This window comes from Hemiscyllium ocellatum, chromosome 24, assembly GCF_020745735.1.
Source record: "Hemiscyllium ocellatum isolate sHemOce1 chromosome 24, sHemOce1.pat.X.cur, whole genome shotgun sequence".
NCBI classification, from domain to species: domain Eukaryota; kingdom Metazoa; phylum Chordata; class Chondrichthyes; order Orectolobiformes; family Hemiscylliidae; genus Hemiscyllium; species Hemiscyllium ocellatum.
The window spans coordinates 6,399,407-6,420,318 of record NC_083424.1 but is presented as its reverse complement, the minus strand read 5'-3'; the positions used below and the strand labels follow the sequence as shown (position 1 = coordinate 6,420,318).

General features: G+C 40.3%; 1 protein-coding gene across 8 annotated transcripts in view; it reads right to left on the bottom strand.

Moving 5' to 3' along the window:
• The window catches only part of fbrsl1 (fibrosin-like 1), a 1,050,756-nt gene that overhangs the window by 730,566 nt on the left and 299,278 nt on the right, over nucleotides 1-20,912 (bottom strand). For all 8 annotated transcript variants that reach the window (XM_060843388.1, XM_060843391.1, XM_060843389.1 and 5 more), the window contains exon 2: nucleotides 14,382-14,582. In XM_060843388.1, the coding sequence (XP_060699371.1) occupies nucleotides 14,382-14,582 (201 nt within the window). The remainder of the gene's footprint in view (nucleotides 1-14,381; nucleotides 14,583-20,912) is intronic.

Sequence of the window (20,912 nt, the reverse complement as noted above, 5' to 3'; positions counted from 1 at the left end):
TGTAAGGATACTAGTGAGGTGGGTCCCGTCTTTTTGTGGCGAGTTGATGTTCATAAATCCTGGTGGCTAGTTTTCTGCATGTTTATCGAATGGAATGTTTGTTACAGTTCTTGCAAGGTATTTTGTAGATGACATTAGTTTTTCTTGTTGTCTGCATAGGGTCTTTCAAGTTCATTGGTTGTTGTTTTAGTGTGTTGGTGGGCTACCATGATGCCAAGAGGGCAGTGCAGCCGGACAGTCATTTCAGAGATGTCTTTGATGTAGGGAGAGTTGGCTAAGGCTTCTGGACGTGCTTTGTCAGTTTTTTGGGGATTGTTGTTGAGAAATTGGCGGACTGTGTTCATTGGGTACCCATTTTTTTTTAAAATATACTGTATAGGTGACTTTCCTCTGCTCTGCGTAGTTCCTTTGTGCTGTAGTGTGTGGCCACTTGTTGAAATAATGTTCTTCATTTGCGGATGTTGGGATGATTGTTTCTGCAGTTCAATATTTGGTCCATGTGTGTTGTTTTCCTGTCAACGCTGGATTGAAGTGCCCCATTGGCTCTTCGTTCTACTGTGAATCTAGGAATAGCAGTTTATTGTTGTTTTCCTCCTCTTCAGTGAATTTTATGCCAGTATCATTTGAGTAGCAGTAATTTGGGAGTTGATGGTCTTAAAGGTTTCCTCTAATTTGTTTTGTTTAGTGATAACAAAGTGTCATCCGTGTAGCGGACCCAAAGTTTGGGTTGGATAGTTGGTAGACCTGATTGTTCGAGTCTCTGCATTAGAATATTATTTCAACGTGTGTAAGGATACTAGTGGGAATGGGTCATGTCTTTTTGTGGCTAGTTGATGTTGCCACAAAATGACATGACCATTCTCACTAGTATTCTTACATATGGATGAGGAGGTACACCACTTTGACTGGGACAACACATCCATCCTAAGACAAGCCAAACAGAGACATGCACGAGAATACCTAGAAGCATAGCATTCCAACCAGAACTCTATCAACAAACCCATGGACTTGGATCCCATTTATCACCCCCTGAGAAAACAAATAGGAAATGATGTCACCACAGGGAATTACATCACCAACCCTGGGAAACCCAAACAAAATGGAAAGCGGGCCATACCACCAGTGCTTCATCCAGAGACTCCCTGATGATTTTACCTAGGAGAAAGTGAGGACTGCAGATGCTGGAGATCAGAGCTGAAAAATGTATTGCTGGAAAAGCGCAGCATGTCAGGCAGCATCCAAGGAGCAGGAGAATTTTTGGGCATAAGCCCTTCTTCAGGAATCCTAGTATGGTGACAAAATGTCTGAAAATGAATCTTCCAGCTCAGCGAGCAAACCTACATCCAGAGCTTCAACCTGAGCTAAAATCTTCTCAAAATTTGCTAGAGCTCATTTTAAACAGATGCCGTAATTGGTTAACATACACAGATGCTAATACAGAAGTGTAAAAGTTGATCCCTCACACACACTCACTCTCTCCAGAAAAAGAGAGAGGAAAATTGCTCTGCACAGATGGTTTCTTGAAAAGAAAAGATGACAAATTGGTCTACGTACAGATTATTCTTGAAGGTGAAAGAATTTATTATTTTCTGCAGTCTGGTGTTCTGATATCCTGGGACATGGTGAAGTCACTGTTCAAGCATAGCTGCTGTTTAAATCTTGCAGACATAGCTTGCTCAGGAAATAAAATCAGAGTGATTTCTTCAAGAACTCTGTCAAAAGAGCAAAAGGATTTCACCCTGAACTCAACAAGAAGACTTTCTTTTCAGAAGTGAAAGAGTTCAATTGGGCAGATTGTTGCAAGAGTGTAGTCATGTTGACAATGCGTTACAGACTACTGTATCAGAGGGCAGTGTTGACAAGAGCCTGAATCTGTGATGTAGGTCAGTTCCTTGCATCTTGTTACTGTAAAATCCACAGGTCCTACTTGAACTTTCTTTTTTAATTTCATGTCTTTCACATATGTATCTTGATTTTTCTCTTCTTTGGATTTATTTACTGGATATTTGCAATTAAATTCTGTCTAATTTATCCTTTAGAATTCTCTTGAGATTTTTCTTCTTATGATCAGTACTTCATCCAACTATGACACACAAAATATTTCAACCCACCTCCTTTCTGTAATTGTGTTAGTTCTCTAACCCTTTCTTACTCTTTTTTGCTCATCATTTTCCAAATTTACTAATGAACTTGTCTGCATTTCACTGTTTCTAATCATGTGCACAAACCCAAACCGGTGTCTTTCCTCTACAGATTCTGATCAAACTGCTGTGCATCTCTGGCAATTTTTTGTTTTAGATGCAAGTAGGTTAATAATTTTAAAAGCCACGGAAAATATTAAAGTTGGACTCAAGCTATGATTTCTCAGGAGAAAGCTGAATAGAGTTAACAGACTCCCTTCAGAAAACAGTTCAGTAACTTAATCACATCAGCAGTAAATCATTAGAAACTATGTTGGTGTTAACTCAAAAAATTAAAAACTATCACAGATGCATGATGGTTAGGTGCAACAGGCTGGAAATTTCAGACCAAGTGTGATATAAAAATTGTGACACAAAAATTAATTGTTAAATACACTTTGCTTGTATTCCAAACATAAAACTTTGTAAATACTATAGATGGAAATTGATTCTGGAAATATCAAACAACTTATTAGGAACGAATAGCTTCTTGAATTGAAGCAAGAGTACATTGCTACTTGTGTGATATTGCTGCATTATGGAATTCAAATAATTCAAAAACACAGGAGTCAAGAAAAGATTGAGTGCATGATGTGAATAGAATTACTAAGGATTAGAAAAGGTCAATGCCACAGATAACAATAGAGAGATCACAATAAGTATTAAGTAATTACTTTCTTTTGGTATTTACCAGGAAGATAGATTAGGTCGGCATGACATTGAATAACGAGTCAATGAGTTAAGTGCACTCAAAGTTTAAAAAAAGGGATGTGTTGAATAAACTAAACCAACAAACAGAGGAAGTAGTTCCTGGTTGAAATGGATTGCATTCATGTTTTTAAAAACCATCTAGTAAAGAACTGGCAGAGGCTATGTACACAGATTAAATAGTATTTTTAAAATGAAAAAGGTGCAGTGCGACCTGCTTAATTCAAATTACAAAAGATTTGAAGATGCTCAAGTATTGCATAAATAGATTGGTTGAACTGAATGGCCAATTTCTATATTAAATGTCCTATATAACATACATATAGCCAAAAGGCATTGGATCAGGAGTAGCACCTAGAAATCAAGTACACTGGGCACTATTTTTCTGAAAACATAGTACTCTTAAAAAATATATCCTTTATGGAAGACATTTTATTTTCAATTATTACATGTCATCTCTCAATACAGTTCCATGGCAACAGTCATTCCACTGGCTACCCAACCCAGTCACCATTACTGCCTGCTTAACCTCACAATATTAGGAGGCTGGCTCCAATGACAGATCACAGAAAAAACAGAACTTCTCACCAATTTTCACACAATTGCACGACATAGAAGGTGAAAATTGGATAACAGTTAAGAACAGGAACAGAGTCACAGGAGAAAAGTTCAATTTTAGTTACCCTACCATAAAACTGGAGTAGTATGGTTAACACAATATGTACTGTATGCTGGTTCAAATCTTGGTTACTTTTTCTATGTAGTTCAGAATCACATTTACCAACAGAGCTACGAACAGGACAGAGAAAGGTTACTAGGATACCACATAATATTCACCAGTGGGTTTCAACTTAAACCAGTGTTTTAATCACTTCAGAAAGTGATCAGAGCACATTATTAAACGTAATGTTGTACTGTACAATATCGAACTTTTTCATAGAAACATAGGCCAGAACTCATAGGGATCTATGGCAAAAAGTGTGTGGCAGAATCAATTAGAAATCCAGCGTCGTGAAGATCATTTCACTATCTTTTATGCGATGAAGTACCTGTCAAAATATTCGTGCATGTACCCGAATGGGTGTCATGTTTTCCTGAGGAACTGGCAAGAAGCAGTTCATCTCCAGCTTCTGAAGAGGAGTCACTGGATTCTAAACATTAACTCTGTTTGCTCTCCAAAGATGCTGCGTGACCTGCTGAGTTTGTCTAGTAATTTCTGTTTTTGTATGTTTCAAACTCCTTTGTCAGCTTTAACTAGAACGTCTACGCAGCACTAGGGGCAGGGGGTTGAGGTTTTGTTAGTTGTAGTGAACCTACCCTTGGGCCATTTATTTTTAGTATTATTTGAATTAAGATTGGGAGATTTCCTGATGGCTTGTTGGTCCTGGTAGAACACTAAGTCATACAACTAAAATGTACATCATGTTTGATTCCCATAATTTTGCCCATTCAGCTCATCAACTGAGGCAATACTTAAGTTATTGGCTTTGTTCCTCTGTACAATAAGGAGAAAACTGCTAACAAGGATGCCCATTTTAATTTGTACTAACTCATGTTAGAAACAGCGTTATAGGATTAGAGTAGGCACACACAGAAACAGTAACTGTTGGAGAAACTCAGCAGGTCTGGCTAAGAGAGAAAACAGAGTTAACATTTCAAGTGCAGTGATGCTTTCTCAGTACAGATAGCACACGTGAACAGTATTTATGTTGATGACGGACCTAGCAGGGCGAAGTAAGGATGAGTGAATGGAGAGAAAGTGAAAGGAATAGATATTAGAAGAGGTTTACAGCAGGAAGATACTGGCACTTCCATGAAACTCAGACTTCAAAATTTCTAACTAATACACAGCAGCTGTACAGCACAAAAGACCAAATACTTTTACTTACCAAAGATACAATTACAACAATAAAGAAGTACACATTACAAAACTCGGGTAGCATGCATGACTTACTGATCACTGGTATATTTTTAAAGCAACATTGAAGATCAGCACAGCCTCAAAGTGTCCTCTACTATACCCCAAGGTAGTCAAAAGTAGGCCAAAGCATACTCTTGCACTCTACAACAATAGTACATGATGACTGATTTACAGAGTTATGCCAGAAAGGAGTTAGTCCCTCACTTGTTTTCCACTGCAACATTGTATGTTATCTTGAAGGATCAAATGTCAAGCAACAATCAAGAACACAACAGTCCACAGCGAGGTTAATTCATGCAGTCAATGTTGCATATTTTATTTCTTCAAATGAACTTCATAATAGAAATATAAGCCAGAATGCAGCCTAATATCTTAATAGGTAAATGCACCAACATGCAACTGAGCCATAAAGACTACAAGTATTTATCTCTGGTTTGTTAACTGAGTTAAGGTCACAGTAGTTGGAATACCTAAGGTAACTCAGACTCTACTAATTTTGTTGAGGGCTGGAGATGGAAAGCATATGGATCATGATCTTTTCAACAAACCACAAGTTGTGTTTGAAATTATGTAGGGCTTTTTTTTACATTATAGGAGTGCAGCAATATGACACACTATTTCAATACAACTTTAACTGGAAACAGAAAATACTGGAAATCTCAGCAGGTCACGCAGCATCCATGGAGTGATCACAAGCTAACGTTTTGAATCTTTTTAGATTATTCTTTTTCACAGCATTTCTCAGGGACCGTATCAGCATTTTTTGTTTTCAATAGATTCCAGCATCTGCAGTAATTTTGCATTATTCATTCATGGGAAGAGGGTATCACTAGTTAGACAGCATTTATTGCCCATCCTTAATTGCCCAGAGGGCAGTTAAGACTCAAACACATTGCTGTGGGTCTGGAGTCACATGTAGGTCAAGCCAGGTAAGGATGGCAGCTTCCTTTCCTAAAGGATATTAGTAAACCAGATTGGCTTTTCCAATAATCGATAGCAGATTCATTGTCCTCTTAGATTCTTAGATTCAGATTCTTAGATTCTTAGTTCCAGATATTTATTTATTCCACCATCTGCCATGGTAAGTTTCGAACCCAGTCCCCGGAACATTATCTGGATCTCTGGATTAACAGTCCAGCAATAATATCTCTAGGCCATCACCTCAGAAATTCTGTTATAAATTCTGTGTCTCACAGTCTTATACTCCACAACCACCTGATGAGGGAGCAGCATTCCGAAAGCTAGTGCTTCCAAATAAAATGTGTTGGACCTTAACCTGGTGTGTGATTTTTAACTGTGGACACCAAAGTTGAGTTTTCAGATCATGTCACCAAATAGCAACATGTAGTTCTGGGTTGCCAACAATGGCAACACAGAACTGGAAAAGAAACCATTGTAAATGATTCTCTGACTAACAGGACAAATTAGAATATAACCAAGTAAATACAGTCCCACCAAATGAACCTGTATTAAAGACTGCAGAGCAGTCAGAAGGATAATGATGCTATTTTACCGTTGTCAGTCACACTGGACGCCATTCGTGAATTTAATGAGAGTTCTATTGGGATGGTTAGAGTGCATTAGCAACTGGAAGTATTCCAATATGGAAACCTGGCAACAATAGGTACAGACTTGGGAAGCAAAAACTCATTCAAGGAAATTGGAGAAGATAGATGGGTCAGAAATGCAGCAGTAGAACAGAGAGAATACAACTGGTTTTTACATGTCAGATTCAAAGAACAGGCATACAGTATCTGAGGAGACATAACAATTCATAACACCAGCTAACCTTTGAGCAAGGAGGGGAAAGTGGGTCGTCAGTAGCTTCACTGAAATAAAGGTAAGGAAGCTGGAAGTGGATTTCAGATACAAGTTAAGTTTGAAGGGAGGAATAAGGAGAAAGAAGGTAGAGACCAGACATTGATGTAAGCTCAAGGCTACAACAGAATTGGAGTTTTTTTTTAGGGAGATCCATCTAAACCTTACCGATTCAAGTACCTATCCAAATAACTTTTAAATGTTGTAACTGTACCTGCATCAACCAGATCCCCCGATAATTCATTCCACATATAAACCACCTTGTGTGTAAAAAGGTTGTCCCTCAGGTTCCTTTTAAATCTTTCTCCGCTCATCTGAAAATTATGGCCTCTCTTTCTGAGCCCCCATCTTCACTATAACACAAGTGAGTTTTTCTTATTTAATTCATGGGACATGGGTGTTATGGATCAGGCCAACACTTGTTGTCCATTCCCAATTTACAACAAAATGGTAGTGAGATACTGTCTTGAATTGCTGCAGTCCTTGAAGTGTAAGTGAACGCACAGTACTCTCAGCGAAGGAACAGCAATACAGTTCCAAGTAAGGGTTGCTAAGTGACTTGGGGAGGACTGTTCAGATGATGATGTTCCCACACAGAGACCCTTTGTTCTTCTCAGAGCCAAAAGGTCACATATTTTGAAGATGCTTTTAAAGAAACCCAGGTGAGTTCATGCAGTGGATCTTGTACTGGAGGGAGTGAATGTTGCAGGTGATGGATAGGTAAACAGGCTGGTTTGTCCAGGATGGTGTCAGGCATCTTCAACAGCTTTGGAACTGCATACAGCCAGGCAACAGGTAAATGTTCCAACATATTCCTTAGATATGCCTTGTTAATGGCGCACAAACTTCGTGGAAGTAGGTGGTGATTTATTTGTTGCAAGATTCCTACCCCCAGACCTGTTCCTGTAGCCACAACATTTATTTTTCTGGTTCAATTTCTGGTTAATGGTAATTCACAGGATATTGACAGTGAGAGATTCAAAGATAGTATTGGCATTCAAAATTAAGGTGAAATGATAAAGATTTTTTTTGTTGGATGCGGCCTTTGCCTAGCACTTGTATGGCCCGACTGTTGCTTCATCAGTCCACACGCATATGTTGACTATAATTTCTTGATTATAAACTGCCATGAGACATAGTAAGCAAAAATTTATAGCTATAAATTCTGTGTCTTACGATCCTGCTCCACAGCTATCTGAAGGAGCAGTGCTGCGAAAGCTAGTACTTCCAAATAAACCTGTTGGATTATAACCTGGTGTTGTGTGATTTTTTAACAAAAAGTAATTTCAATGCTCCAATTTCCTTTTTCTGCTCCACTCTGTTCTACTCATCTGGTTAAAATTAACTCTTTTCAACCTAATTTATTTTGTTTAACTCCAAATTTCTTTGATTCCTAATCCAAGTTTCCAACAACCAATTTGATAATTAACCATTATATTTAAAGCAGGTTGTTTTTTATTCATTCATGGGATGAGGGCATCACTGGCTAGGCCAACATTATCACCCAGAGGGAAGGCAAGAGTCAATCATATTGCTCTGGGTTAGCAGTCACACGTAGGCTAGAGCAGGTGAAGAAGGCCATTGCCTTCTCTAAAGGACATTAGTGAACCAGATGGTTTTTTTCCTCACAATCGACAATTGATTCATGGTCATCACTCGGACTCCTAATTCCAGATTTTTATTGAATTCAAATTTGATCATCTGCTGTGGTGGACTTCAAACTCAAGATCCCTAGAACATGACCTGAAGGTCGCTAGATTCACAGTCCTGTGATGATACTACTAGGCCATCACCTTTCTCAATTTGTTTCACTGATAAGAAACTACTTCAAAGACTGCGTTTACAACAGATTCAAAGCCTTGAACCTAAAAGAAATGCAACAATGATGTGACGTTGATAAATCAATTAGTACACAAGTATCCTATACAGAATGGGCCTACAATTCTGGGTCTCCTACAACACAACAGCACCTATTGAAACCACAGTATTATAAATGTGAGAAAAATGTGGTTGATGTAAAGTAGTTCTTCATAGAATGAGTATAAATTCTGAATAATCAAGTATACATTATTTAAAATAAAAATAAATCCGCAAACTTCAACCAATATTTAGCTTGGAACTCAACACAACTATGATCCTTGCCTAAGTTCACTTCACCAATTTGTAGCCTGTGTATGTTCTATGCCATTTAACACGGTGCAAGATTTAGCCAAAGCTGAAATCATCAATATCTAAAATTTGTATTTTTATTTTAGAAACAGAGTTGTGCCATTGAACATGCCTTCATATTCCTTGCTAAGCAAGGGTTAAGGAAGCAGAATGTCAGTTTTTGTTCTTTGATGTTGTAGGGAAGATAACTTACATAGAGAGAGTTGGGACCAGTACAAACTTCATCACCCCTGATGAAGGGCTTTTGCCCAAAATGCCGATTTTCCCTGCTCCTCGGATGCTGCCTGACCTGCTGTGCTTTTCCAGCACCACTCTAATCTTGACCAGTACAAACGAGACAGGTTTTTTAAAATTCGTTCGTGGAGGTGGGAATCGTTGGCTGGCCATCATTTATTGCTTGTCCCTACTCACTCTTGAGGTGGTGGTGGTGAGCTGCTTTCTTGAATCATTCCACATGCTGTTGGTCGACCCACAATGCTATTAGGAAGGGAATTCCAGCATTTTGACTCAGCAACACTCAAAGAATGACAATACATTTCCAAGTCATGATGGTGAGCAGTTTGGAGGGGAACTTGCACATGATGGTGTTGTTGTGGTTCTGTTCGCCGAGCTGGGAGTTTTTCTTGCAAACGTTTCGTCCCCTTTCTAGGTGACATCTTCAGGGCTTGGGAGCCTCCTGTGAAGCGCTTCTGTGCTGATTCCGCCGGCATTTATACTGGTTTGAATCTGCCGCTTCCGGTTGTCAGTAGCTGTCCGCTGCAGTGGCCGGTATATAGGGTCTATGTCGATGTGTCTGTTAATCGAATTCGTGGATGAGTGCCATGCTTCTAGGAATTCCCTGGCTGTTCTCTGTTTGGCCTGTCCTATAATGGTGGTGTTGCCCCAATCGAATTCATGTTGTTTGTCATCCGAGTGTATGGCTACTAGGGATAGCTGGTCGTGTCGTTTCGTGGCCAGTTGGTGTTCATGGATGCGGGTTGTTAGCTGTCTTCCTGTTTGTCCTATGTAGTGTTTTGTGCAGTCCTTGTATGGGATTTTGTAAACCACGTTGGTTTTGCTCATGCTGGGTATTGAGTTCTTTGTCCTGGTGAGTTGTTGTCTGAGAGTGGCTGTTGGTTTGTGTGCTGTTATGAGTCCTAGTGGTCGCAGCAGTCTGGCTGTCAGTTCAGAAATGCTCCTGATGTATGGGAGTGTGGCCAGTCCTTTGGGTTGTGGCATGTCCGCATTTCGTTGTCTTTCCCTGAGGCATCTGTTAATGAAATTGCGTGGGTATCCGTTTTTGTTGAATACCTTGTATAGGTGTTCTTCTTCCTCTTTTTGTAGTTCAGGTGTGCTGCAGTGTGTTGTGGCCCTTTTGAATAATGTCCTGATGCAACTTCGTTTGTGTGTGTTGGGGTGGTTGCTTTCATAGTTCAGGACTTGGTCTGTGTGTGTGGCTTTCCTGTATACCTTTGTGGTGAATTCTCCGTTCGGTGTTCTTTGTACCATCACGTCCAGGAATGGGAGCTGGTTGTCCTTTTCTTCCTCTCTCGTGAATCGGATTCCTGTGAGTGTGGCGTTGATGATCCGGTGTGGGTTCTCTATTTCTGTGTTTTTAATGATTACAAAGGTGTCATCCACGTAATGACCCATAGTTTGGGTTGTAGTTGCAGGAAAACTGTTTTTTCTAACCTTTGCATAACTGCTTCTGCTATCCGTCCGGAGATCGGTGAGCCCATGGGTGTTCCGTTAATTTGTTCATATATCTGTTTGTTAAATGTGAAGTGTGTTGTGAGGCACAGGTCTAGTAGTTTACAAAATCCCATGCAAGGACTGCACAAAACACTACATAGGACAAATAGGAAGACAGCTAACAACCCGCATCCATGAACACTAACTGGCCACGAAACGACACGACCAGCTATCCCTAGTAGCCATACATTCAGATAACAAACAACATGAATTCGATTGGGACAACACCACCATTATAGGACAGGCCAAACAGAGAACAGCCAGGGAATTCCTAGAAGCATGGCACTCATCCACGAATTCGATTAACAGACACATCGACATAGACCCTATATACCGACCACTGCAGCGGACTGCTACTGACAACCAGAAGCGGCAGATTCAAACCAGTATAAATGCCGGAGGAATCAGCACAGAAGCGCTTCACAGGAGACTCCCAAGCACTGAAGATGTCACCTAGAAAGGGGACGAAACGTTTGCAAGAAAAACTCTCAACTCGGCGAACAGAACCACAACAACGAGCACCCGAGCTACAAATCTTCTCACAAACTTTGAACATGATGGTGTTCCCATGCCATCTGCTAGATGAATGTGCTGTCTAAGAATCTTTGAAAAATTTCTGCAATGCATCCTGTAGATGGTACAAACTACTGAGCACTGATGGCAGGGGGAGTGCCAATCAAGCAGGCTGCTTTGTCCTGGATGGTGGCACACTTCTTCAGAGACATTGGAGCTGCACTCAAGCAAGTCGAGTGTTCCACAACACTCCTGAAATGCCTTGGAGATGATAGACAGGTGATTAGAAGTCGAGAAGTGAGTTACTCACTGCAATATTCCTGGTCTCTGACCTGCTGTTGTAGGTACTATATTTGTGTGGCTAGTCCAGTTGAGATTCTGGTCAATGGTAACTCCTAGGATATTGGTACTGGAGGACTCAGTGATGGTAACACCATTGAATGTTATGGTGTGGTGGTCAGATTGTCTCTCATTGGTAATGGTTATAGTCTGACATTTACGTGCCACCAATGTTATCTGCCACTTGTCAGCCCAAGCGCAAATATTATGCAGATCATGTTGCATTTGGACACTGGCTGCTTCAGTGTATGAGGAGTTACAAATGGTGCTGAACATTGTGCAATCATCAGCGAACATTCCCACTTCTGACTTTATTATAGAGGGAAGGGTATTGATGAAGTAGCTGAAATTGTTTAGGTCCTGGACACTACCTTGAGGAATTCTGCAGAGATGTCCTGCAGCTGAGATGACTGACCTCCAACAACCACAACCATCTTCCTATGCAAAAGGTATAACTCCAACCAGTGGAGAATCTGCCCCCGATACGCATTGTTTCCACTTTTGCAAGGGCTCCTTAATGCCATACTCATTTGAATGCTGCCTTGATGTCAAGGGCTGTCACTCTCACTTCACCTCTGGAATTCATCTCTGTTGTCTATGTTTGAACCAAAGCTATAATGAGGTCCGAGAATGAGTGACCCTGATGGAACCCAAACTGGGTGTCATTGGACAGGCAGATGTCGCTGAGCAGATGTTACTTGTTGTACTGTTGAGGGCACTTTTATCGATGGTCAACAGTGGACTGGTGAGACAGTAATTAGCCGGGTTGGATCTGTCCTGCTTTTTGCATACACGACATACCCGGGCAATTTTCTATATTGTTGGTTAGATGTCAGTGTGGTAATTGTACTAGAAGAACTTGACAAGAAGAGCAGCAAGTTCTGGAACACAGATTTTCGGTACTATTGCTGTGATTTTTGCAACAGCCCTTGGTCTTTGCACTACCAGAGTCTCGAACCATTTCTTCATATCACCTTCACCTGGGCAGGACCAGAACTGATTCCTTAAGGGAAGTATTTGCAAAGTGGTTGATGAGGATTTAAACTAAAGTTGAAGGACATTGGGAACTTATGCAAGGAGTTAGAGGAAGGGGAATTAAGTACAAGAACAAAAAGACAGAAAGAGGAATACCGGAAGTTATAGGAAGAGGAATTAAAGGCCAGAACCAAACAAAACCACAACAAAATACAGTGGAAATGAGACAATGAACCTTAAAAAAAAGACAAGCCTTAAGGTTTTGCGCCTGAAGCATACGGCATTCAAAGTAAAGTGGATGAATTAATCACACAAGTAGACACAAATGGGTATGATATAGTTGGGATTACAGAGACATACAAGGTGACCAGGGATGGGAACTAAAAAGCTTTAATCAAAACACACTTTATTCTTATAACACAGTTATAATACAGCAAAAGAAAGAATTTGCATAACTTTTCTTTATGGAAGTACTTAAGATAATGTATTATTTAGTCACTATTTATCAATTGTTACAATCTAGGCAGCATCCTATAAACACATCCTTGGCAAAACAATTCAGCAACTCTGACACAGTTATGATTCTCACATGCTCTCTCCAGTCCAGAAGTGAAAAACGATCTTCTCTTTATGGCTTTTTTTTAAAAAAGAGAAAATCTAGTTTTCCAAAACTTCACTCCAATTAGCAGGGAACTCAAGCTTTTAGCTCCAGCAGCCAGCAATACCTAATCAACAACTGAAAACGAAGCCAAAATCCTTTTGGGTCTGCGTGAGCCTGACCCTACCCACTCTTGATTGCTTCGTCATACTTTAAAAAAACACCCAGGGAGAACTCAAATTTGTTTCCAAAACACCTGCACCACTGTGACAACACAAAAGAGACAACACAAAAGAAACAACACAGAACACATCTCTTAAATGCTGAAACATACTGAAATACAGTCAGTCAGTTAAAATCTAGTAATGTATACACAACTGTACTCTAAATCTCTAGTTAAATGTTTATTCTAACTTCTGAAGTTCACAAGAATATGTTGACAAAGGAAGTTCTGATAATTTGCTTATCTGGTTTGTGCATTATACTTCCTATGCAGTTTTCCATGAATTTCCTGCCATACGTTGCCCCAAATTGACAAAAACTATTACAAACTGAATGAAAAGCTATGAAAATGCCATCTCTCATTAGCCGTGGAAACAAATTTTTAGTAAAATAGGGTATCAGACCGAAAGTTTATTCTATTGAAGGCACTAGAGACAAAATGAACAAAGTATATAGAACAACAACTAGTATTGGCTAGAATGTGAAAATATCAAATGCCAATGCAAGTCATTCTGTTATAATGCATGTTTTGTCAACACAAATTCGCTGTAACACAATTGACAAATTGGGGACTCTGTTTCTACAGTGTGAACTGTGTTAGCTGTAACATGATTACAGCACCAACACTTTAAGCATTGTTTCTAAAGTGTGATTTTTCCATAACGCGGGGTTACACAAGAATGCAACCATCATGTTATAGAAGAATGGACTGTACAATCACTGCCTTAAGTTACTTATCTTATTACATAACCTCAACTGCCCTGTATTTTGAACCATGGAAACTTCATTATGTGAATGTATCTTTCAGTAGTCACTAAATGCAGGTTACAAAGGCAGTCATTATGGTCATAGAACATTGTAGCGTAGAGTGCAACACAAGAACAAAATTCTATCGACTGGAACTTAGGTATTTTTAGCTGACAGCAGTTCAAATTTTCACTTGTGTCACCAACCAATTACTTTAAATGGTTTAGACAGGTCTCAGAATTAAGTCATAATAATCCAAACTGGCCAATATCTGAACCAAGGATGGTCCCTCATTACAATGGGAATGAATATATTGCATTAAATGCCACTCCAGAGGTTTTAAACAAAAGTGATTTTAAAAAGTTCAATCAAGTCAATGCTATATTCTTGTACAAACGTTGCTATTAAAACCAAATGTTCTTTCACATACATATAAATGAAGGAGGTACACCTCACAGACCTGAGTGGAGTTCTTCAGTGAAACTTTTCTCTTTGTTCGATCCTTTCCTTGATCTCGCCCTCTTTCGAAGGTATTATTTCCATTCTCGTGCCCATTTTCACTTGGCTCTGCCAACATGCCATTTGCCATCTGGCGTGGTTTCTTCCCAACTTGCTTCTCCCACTTTTCATTTCGTTCTTGTGGTCTAAGTGCAAGGCCCTTCTGAAGTAATCAAAGTAGAAGAAATTCAGAAAGTCTATTTTTATAGATATTAAAATACAATATATGAATCTGTTCTCTAACTGTATGTCCCCCCACCCCCCCCCCACCCCCCAACCGCTTCTCTTGAAAGTGATGGTAACACAAGTACTGTTTCATGTGCATAGGCAAACTGCTGCCAAATTGATATTTCTTTATGCATAGACTTTGATGGTATCTGCAAGTCAATCCAGATTCTGTCTTCACAACTTCTATATGTTGCAGTTGTATCAATGATGGAGATCAAATGTTGGAACACTCAATTTCCTCCTGTGCCTGAGAACAGTTTTTACCTATACAAAATCTAAGTTATTCTGTGCAAGTATCACGTGGGATTCCGAATTGCAATCAATATGAGGAGACATCACATTAAGTCTTGAAACAGAACCCTTCATATTAATACATTTTTGGAACAACAATTTAGTAGAATACATGAAATGATTTTACAATTGAAAGCCTTTGTTGAGCAGTGGGCAGCTTCCAGTTACATAGTCAAAAAATTCTAACTGATACACCGTCAACAACCTGGGGGTTACCACTAACCTGAATTGGACTAGCCATATGAATACTGTGGCTACAAGGGCAGGTCAGAGGCTAGGAAAATTCAATAAGCAACTCACCTCCCGTCTCCCCAATGCCATCATCTACAAGACACGATTCAGGAAGTCAGAAGCATACTAATTACTCTCCTTATACCTAGATTGTGCAGTTCCAATGACACTCAAGAAGCTTGACACAATAACAAGACAAAGCAACCCACTTGATTGGCATTTCATTCACCGTATGTTCAATATTCACTTCCTTCACTTTGGATGCAGAGCGTTACACCTTGTACCAGATGCATTGCAGTAACTCAACCAAGCTCTTCCAACAACACCTGCCAAACTCAATGCCATCTGCCACCTCAAAAGGACCTGTATAGTAGATGCAAGGGAACACCACCACTTGCATGCTCCCCTACTAAGCACAAAACCATATTATATTACTTCCCCTTTATGGTCATAGTGGCAAAATCCTGAATTCCTTTCCTAACACCACTGTGGGTGTCCTTATTCCTCAAGGACTACAGCAGTTTAAGGCAGCAGCTTCTCACCATCTTCTTGAAGGCAGTTAGGGATGGTCAACAGATACTGACTAAGCAGTGACAACCACATGCCTTTTTTAAAAAAGATTCACTATATGGATATCAAATTATTGCACGCCTCAAACTTTAATTTGTACAAAAGGCATCCTTTAATGTGGTACAATAGTGTACATTGCAAAAATCTCATCATAATTCCTACATTATACACGGAGAAACACAATGCTGAACTAACTGAATCCATTTTAACTTATTGACTCCAAAAGATGTCAAGGTGCATTGCTGCACCAAATATGTACATCAATATGGTCAGGATCAGTTTCCATCTAGCATTTTTAAAGATCACCCTTCCAGGCAGTGGAATATGAGCAATAAATTCCTCTTTCTTTGTCATTGTCACATCTGGATAAGGAACGGTGAAGGTACATTGATCAATGTTAAACAGAGACATGCTTGCTGTCCATTTTAAACACGAATAGGTTTCCCTATTTCACCCTCAGTCTGTAACTGTAATGTTTTAATATGTCATGGTGTCTTCTTGGACAGACAGACAGTGTGGTCAATGTCAAGCGACCCCTTCTCACATCAGATTCTCCCATCTTTTGTGAAGTGCCCAATATCATTCATCCTCTTAGAAGTGAAGATTGAAATTGGAAATCCATCCTCGATTGAAAAATGAACACTTGCTCAAATTCGGAGCCAGGGTTACAGGAAACATAAGCTCAATACAACGTACATCAAATTATTCCAATCCCTGAAGTGGAGTTTGCTGGGAAGCAAACTGCTTGAGAACTAAAGTTAATTGCAGATATACTCCAACTCAGCTGATGAAGAGGCCACCTGAGGCAAGACCAGTGACAGAATGACATTACAAACAACAGCTTGATGAGAATGCAGGGAAAGAAGCTGTTTGGCAAGTAGAATTGGGCAATATTTGAGTGTTTATGGTAAAAGTACGGTTTTCAATTCACTTTTAGGTCTCTAGTATTTTCTTCTCCCTTTCTTAAAAAAATAACTAATGTAGTAGAATGATACTGATGATTTTTTAGATTACAGAAACAAATATAGTTATGGCGTTTGATCGGATACAGAAGGTGTGACTGCAAGTGAGGCAGCTATGACACCATGGTCCGCTCAATTGTCCAATAGTTACAAGGCTCTTGCAAACTGTGTGCACTGGTGTAAGGAGATGGAGCAATTTAAGTGGGGGGAGGAAATCAAAACATTGGGGACGGGTGAAGTATAATAGGGGAGGAGATACTATTCTCTGCAGCTGTGAACAGGAGTTCCAAAGGATGATGTTATCTGCCAGATGCCAGGTTTAAAGGACATCTTCTCAGGGCTAGAGAAGAACTTGAAGGGGAAGCGCAGGGATCCAATTGACAATAGGAGGACAAGAAATGAGGTTCTATGAAAAATTTGAAACAGTTAGGTGCTAAATTGAAATACAGAACCTTGAAGGTAAAAAAATCTCAGACTTACTACCTGAGCCATAGCTAAGCTGGCATAGATAAAAAAAAAGTTAAGGAGTTAAAGGTGTGGCTCAAAGATTAGTGTGGGTTGAATGGCTTACAGGCTGTGGGAAACTGGCGTTAGTACTGGGATATAAGGAAGCTGTTCACATGGGAGGGCATCACTTAAATTGGAATCAGTGACCTGGCAATTCGAATAACTAGGACTGTACAGAGGGCTGTCAACAAATTAGAAAAGGAAGAGTTTGGCAGAGTGGAAATGTGGGCTTACAAAGCAAGGACATATGGCAGTATTATCGGGCAGTTATCCTATGCCAGTTGAGCCATCCTTCTGTGCCGTCATCCATGAGAAAGTGAGGACTGCAGGTGCTGGAGATCCGAGTCGAGAGTGTGTTGCTGGAAGAGAACAGCAAGTCAGGCAGCATCCAAAGAGCAGGACAACTAATGCTTAGGGCATAAGCTCTTCATCATAAGCCCTCATCCAGGTCATTTGTAGGGATGACAGCCAGCAGTGGCCCAGGGGTGGATCCTTATGGTGCACCACTGGTGGCTAAACTCCACGATGGGTGCTTCCCATCAACCACCCTAATCTTTTCTCGGTTGGCCGGTTTCTGACCCAGGTCGCTCAGTCCCATGCCTCTGTTCTGTTCAGTGGCCTACTGTGGAGGATCTTATTGGGCACCTTGCTGGGGTCCATATACACTACATTAGTCGCTTCACTCTCATCCACCTGTTTGCACATTTGAGAAGGTGACCAAACTTGGAAATATTACATTTAATTCCCTGATATAAATCGTTAATATTTATTATGAATACAGCTGGAGTCCAAACACTAGCCCCTGTGGTAAGCCACTAGTCACTGATGCCATTCAAGAAAGACCTGTCCATTCCCATTCTTTGTTTCCTGTCTGCAAACCAGTTCTCTATCTGCATTAGTACACTGCCCCTAATTGCTTGTACTTAAATTTTACATACCAATCTCATTTGTGAGCCTTTTTGAAAGCCTTCTAAAAGATAAAGTAAACTACATCTTGGAGGTATTGGTGGAGGCTGAGTAGGCTGGGGCTGTTTTCTCTGGTGCTTCGGAGGCTGACAGGTGACCATATAGAGATTTACAAAATAATGAAGGACATGGATAGGGTAAATAGAGAAAGTCTTTTCCCGGGGGTGGTGAGTCCAGAAGTAGAGGACATTGGTTTATGGTGAGAGGGGAAAAGGAACCCAAGATGCAAATTTTTCACGGAAAGGGTGGTGCATGCATGGAATGAGCTGCCAGAGCAAGTAGTGGAGGCTGGTACAACTACAATATGTAAAAGGCATCTTGATGGGATAAGGGTTAAGGAAAGGTTAAGAGGGATATGGGCCAAGCTCTGGCAAATGGGACTTGATTAGTTTAGGATATCTGGTCGGCTTGGATGAATTGGACCAAAGGGTCTGTTTCCGTGCTGCACATCTCCATAACTTAAACTTGCCTACCACCGATGTCAGGCTCACTGGTGTTCAATTTCCCAGTTTTCCTCACCACCTTTCTTAAATAGTGACAGCACGTTAACCAACCTCCAGTCTTTCGTCACCTCACCTGTGGCGATCAATGGTACAAATATCTCAACAAGAGATCCAGCAATCTTTTCTTGAGCTTCCCACAAAGGTCTAGGGGGATTCATCTACCGTTATGTGCTCTAAGCTGTCCATCACCACCTCCTCTGTAATACGAACATTTTCCACGGTGTCGCTATTTATTTCCCCACATTCTCTATCTTCCATATCCTTCTCCACAGTAAACGATGCAAAATACTCATTTACTATCTTTCCCCATTTCCTGTGGTTCACATATAGGCAGGCATGCTGATCTTTGAGGGGCACTATTCTATCCCTAGTTACCCTTTTGTCCTGAATTTATTTGCCGGATCTTTTTGGATTCTCCTTAATCTTATTTGCCAAGACTACCTCATGTCCCATTTTTGCCCTCCTGATTTCTCTTAAGTGTACTCCTTTTGCTTTTCCACTCTTCTAGGGAATCACTCAATCTTTTCTGTGTATGCCTGACATATATTTCCTCTTTCCTTGACGAAAATTTTTATTTCTCTAGTCATCCAGCATTCCCTACACCTACCAGCCATGTCCTTCATATAGTCAGGAACCTACTGTCTCTGCACTTTCATTATTTGTTTTTGAAGGTTTCCCATTTTCCAACCTACCTTTACCTGTGAACATCTGCCCCCCCACCCCATCAACTTTTGAAAGTTCTTGCCTAATACTCCCAAAATTGGCTTTCCTCAAATTTAGAACTCGAACTTTTAGATCAAGTCTATCCTTTTCCATCACTATTTTAAAGCTAATAGAATTATAACTACTAACCCAAAAGTGCTGTCCCCCAACAGCTCAGTCATCTGCTCTGCCTTATTTCCGAAGAGTAGGTCAAGTTTTGCATCTTCTCTGGTAGGTACATCCACTTACTGACTCAGAAAAACTCCTTGTACACACTTAAATTCTTCTCCATCCAAGCCCTTAACACTGGAGTAGTCAGAGTATATGCTTGGAAAATTAAAATCCCCTACCATAATCACACTATTATTTTTACAGATAATTTGTTTCTCAAATTCCCACCGACTATTGGGGGCTTACAGTACAATCCCAATAAGGTGATCTTCCCTTTCTTATTTCTCAGTTCAATCCAAATAACTTCCCTGGATGTATTCCCAGGAAATATCCATCCTGAGTACAATCAGTTCTGATATAATGCGATAGTTCTGTTCTCGTGCAATCTTGCATTATAAGAAAATCGCACAATAGCTGCGCCATATAAATTAAAGGGGCTGTAATCACGTTATAGGCAATACAGGTAAGGAAAGCCCGCATTCTACAAACAACAGTCTAAACTCATCAATCGCATTTAAGCCAATTCGCATTGAAGATAGATGGGTTATAATAGAACTGACTGTACGGCCATAATGTCATCCCTAATCAAAAACACCATCCTTAGAATCCAAACCCCGGAACATTAAAGCACCATTCTTGTCCATCCCTGAGCCTCGTATGTTTAATTACTATGACATCCAAGTCCCATGCTCCTAATCATGCCCGGAGTTCATCTGCCTTACCTGCTGGACCTATTGCATTGAAATAAATACAGTTTCTCATTCCCTTCTTAGTTCCCGCCTGCCCTGTCTGTTTGACTTAGTCTTTTTCCCAACTGTACTAGTCTCAAACAGATCACTTTTCTCATTATGTCCCTGGATCCAACTTTGCCCCTTACTAATTTAAATCCTCCTGAGCAACTGACAGTATCTTCATCCTCTTCCAGTTCAGGTGCAATCCGTTCTTCTTACACAGGTCACTTATACCCCAGGAGAGATTCCAATGAGACAAAAATGTGAATCCTTTTCCCCTGCACCAGCTCTTCAGCCATGTATTCATCTATGCTATCTTCTAATTCCTACCCTCACTAGCTCATGGCACTGGATGTAACCTGGATATTACTACTCTCGAGAACCTCCTTGTTAAATTCCTGCCTAACTTCCTACATTGTCCCCTCAGGATCTAATCCTTTTCACTTCCTATATCGTTAGTTCCAATATGTATAACAACCTCTTATTTGTCCCTCGTGCCTTTGAGAATAGTCTACACCCTCTGCAAGATATCTTTAATTCTGGCTCCAGGGAGGCAACACACCATTTCAATGTCTCACTGTTGGCCACAGAATAGTCTGTCTGTGCCTCTGACTAGACAGTCACCCATCAC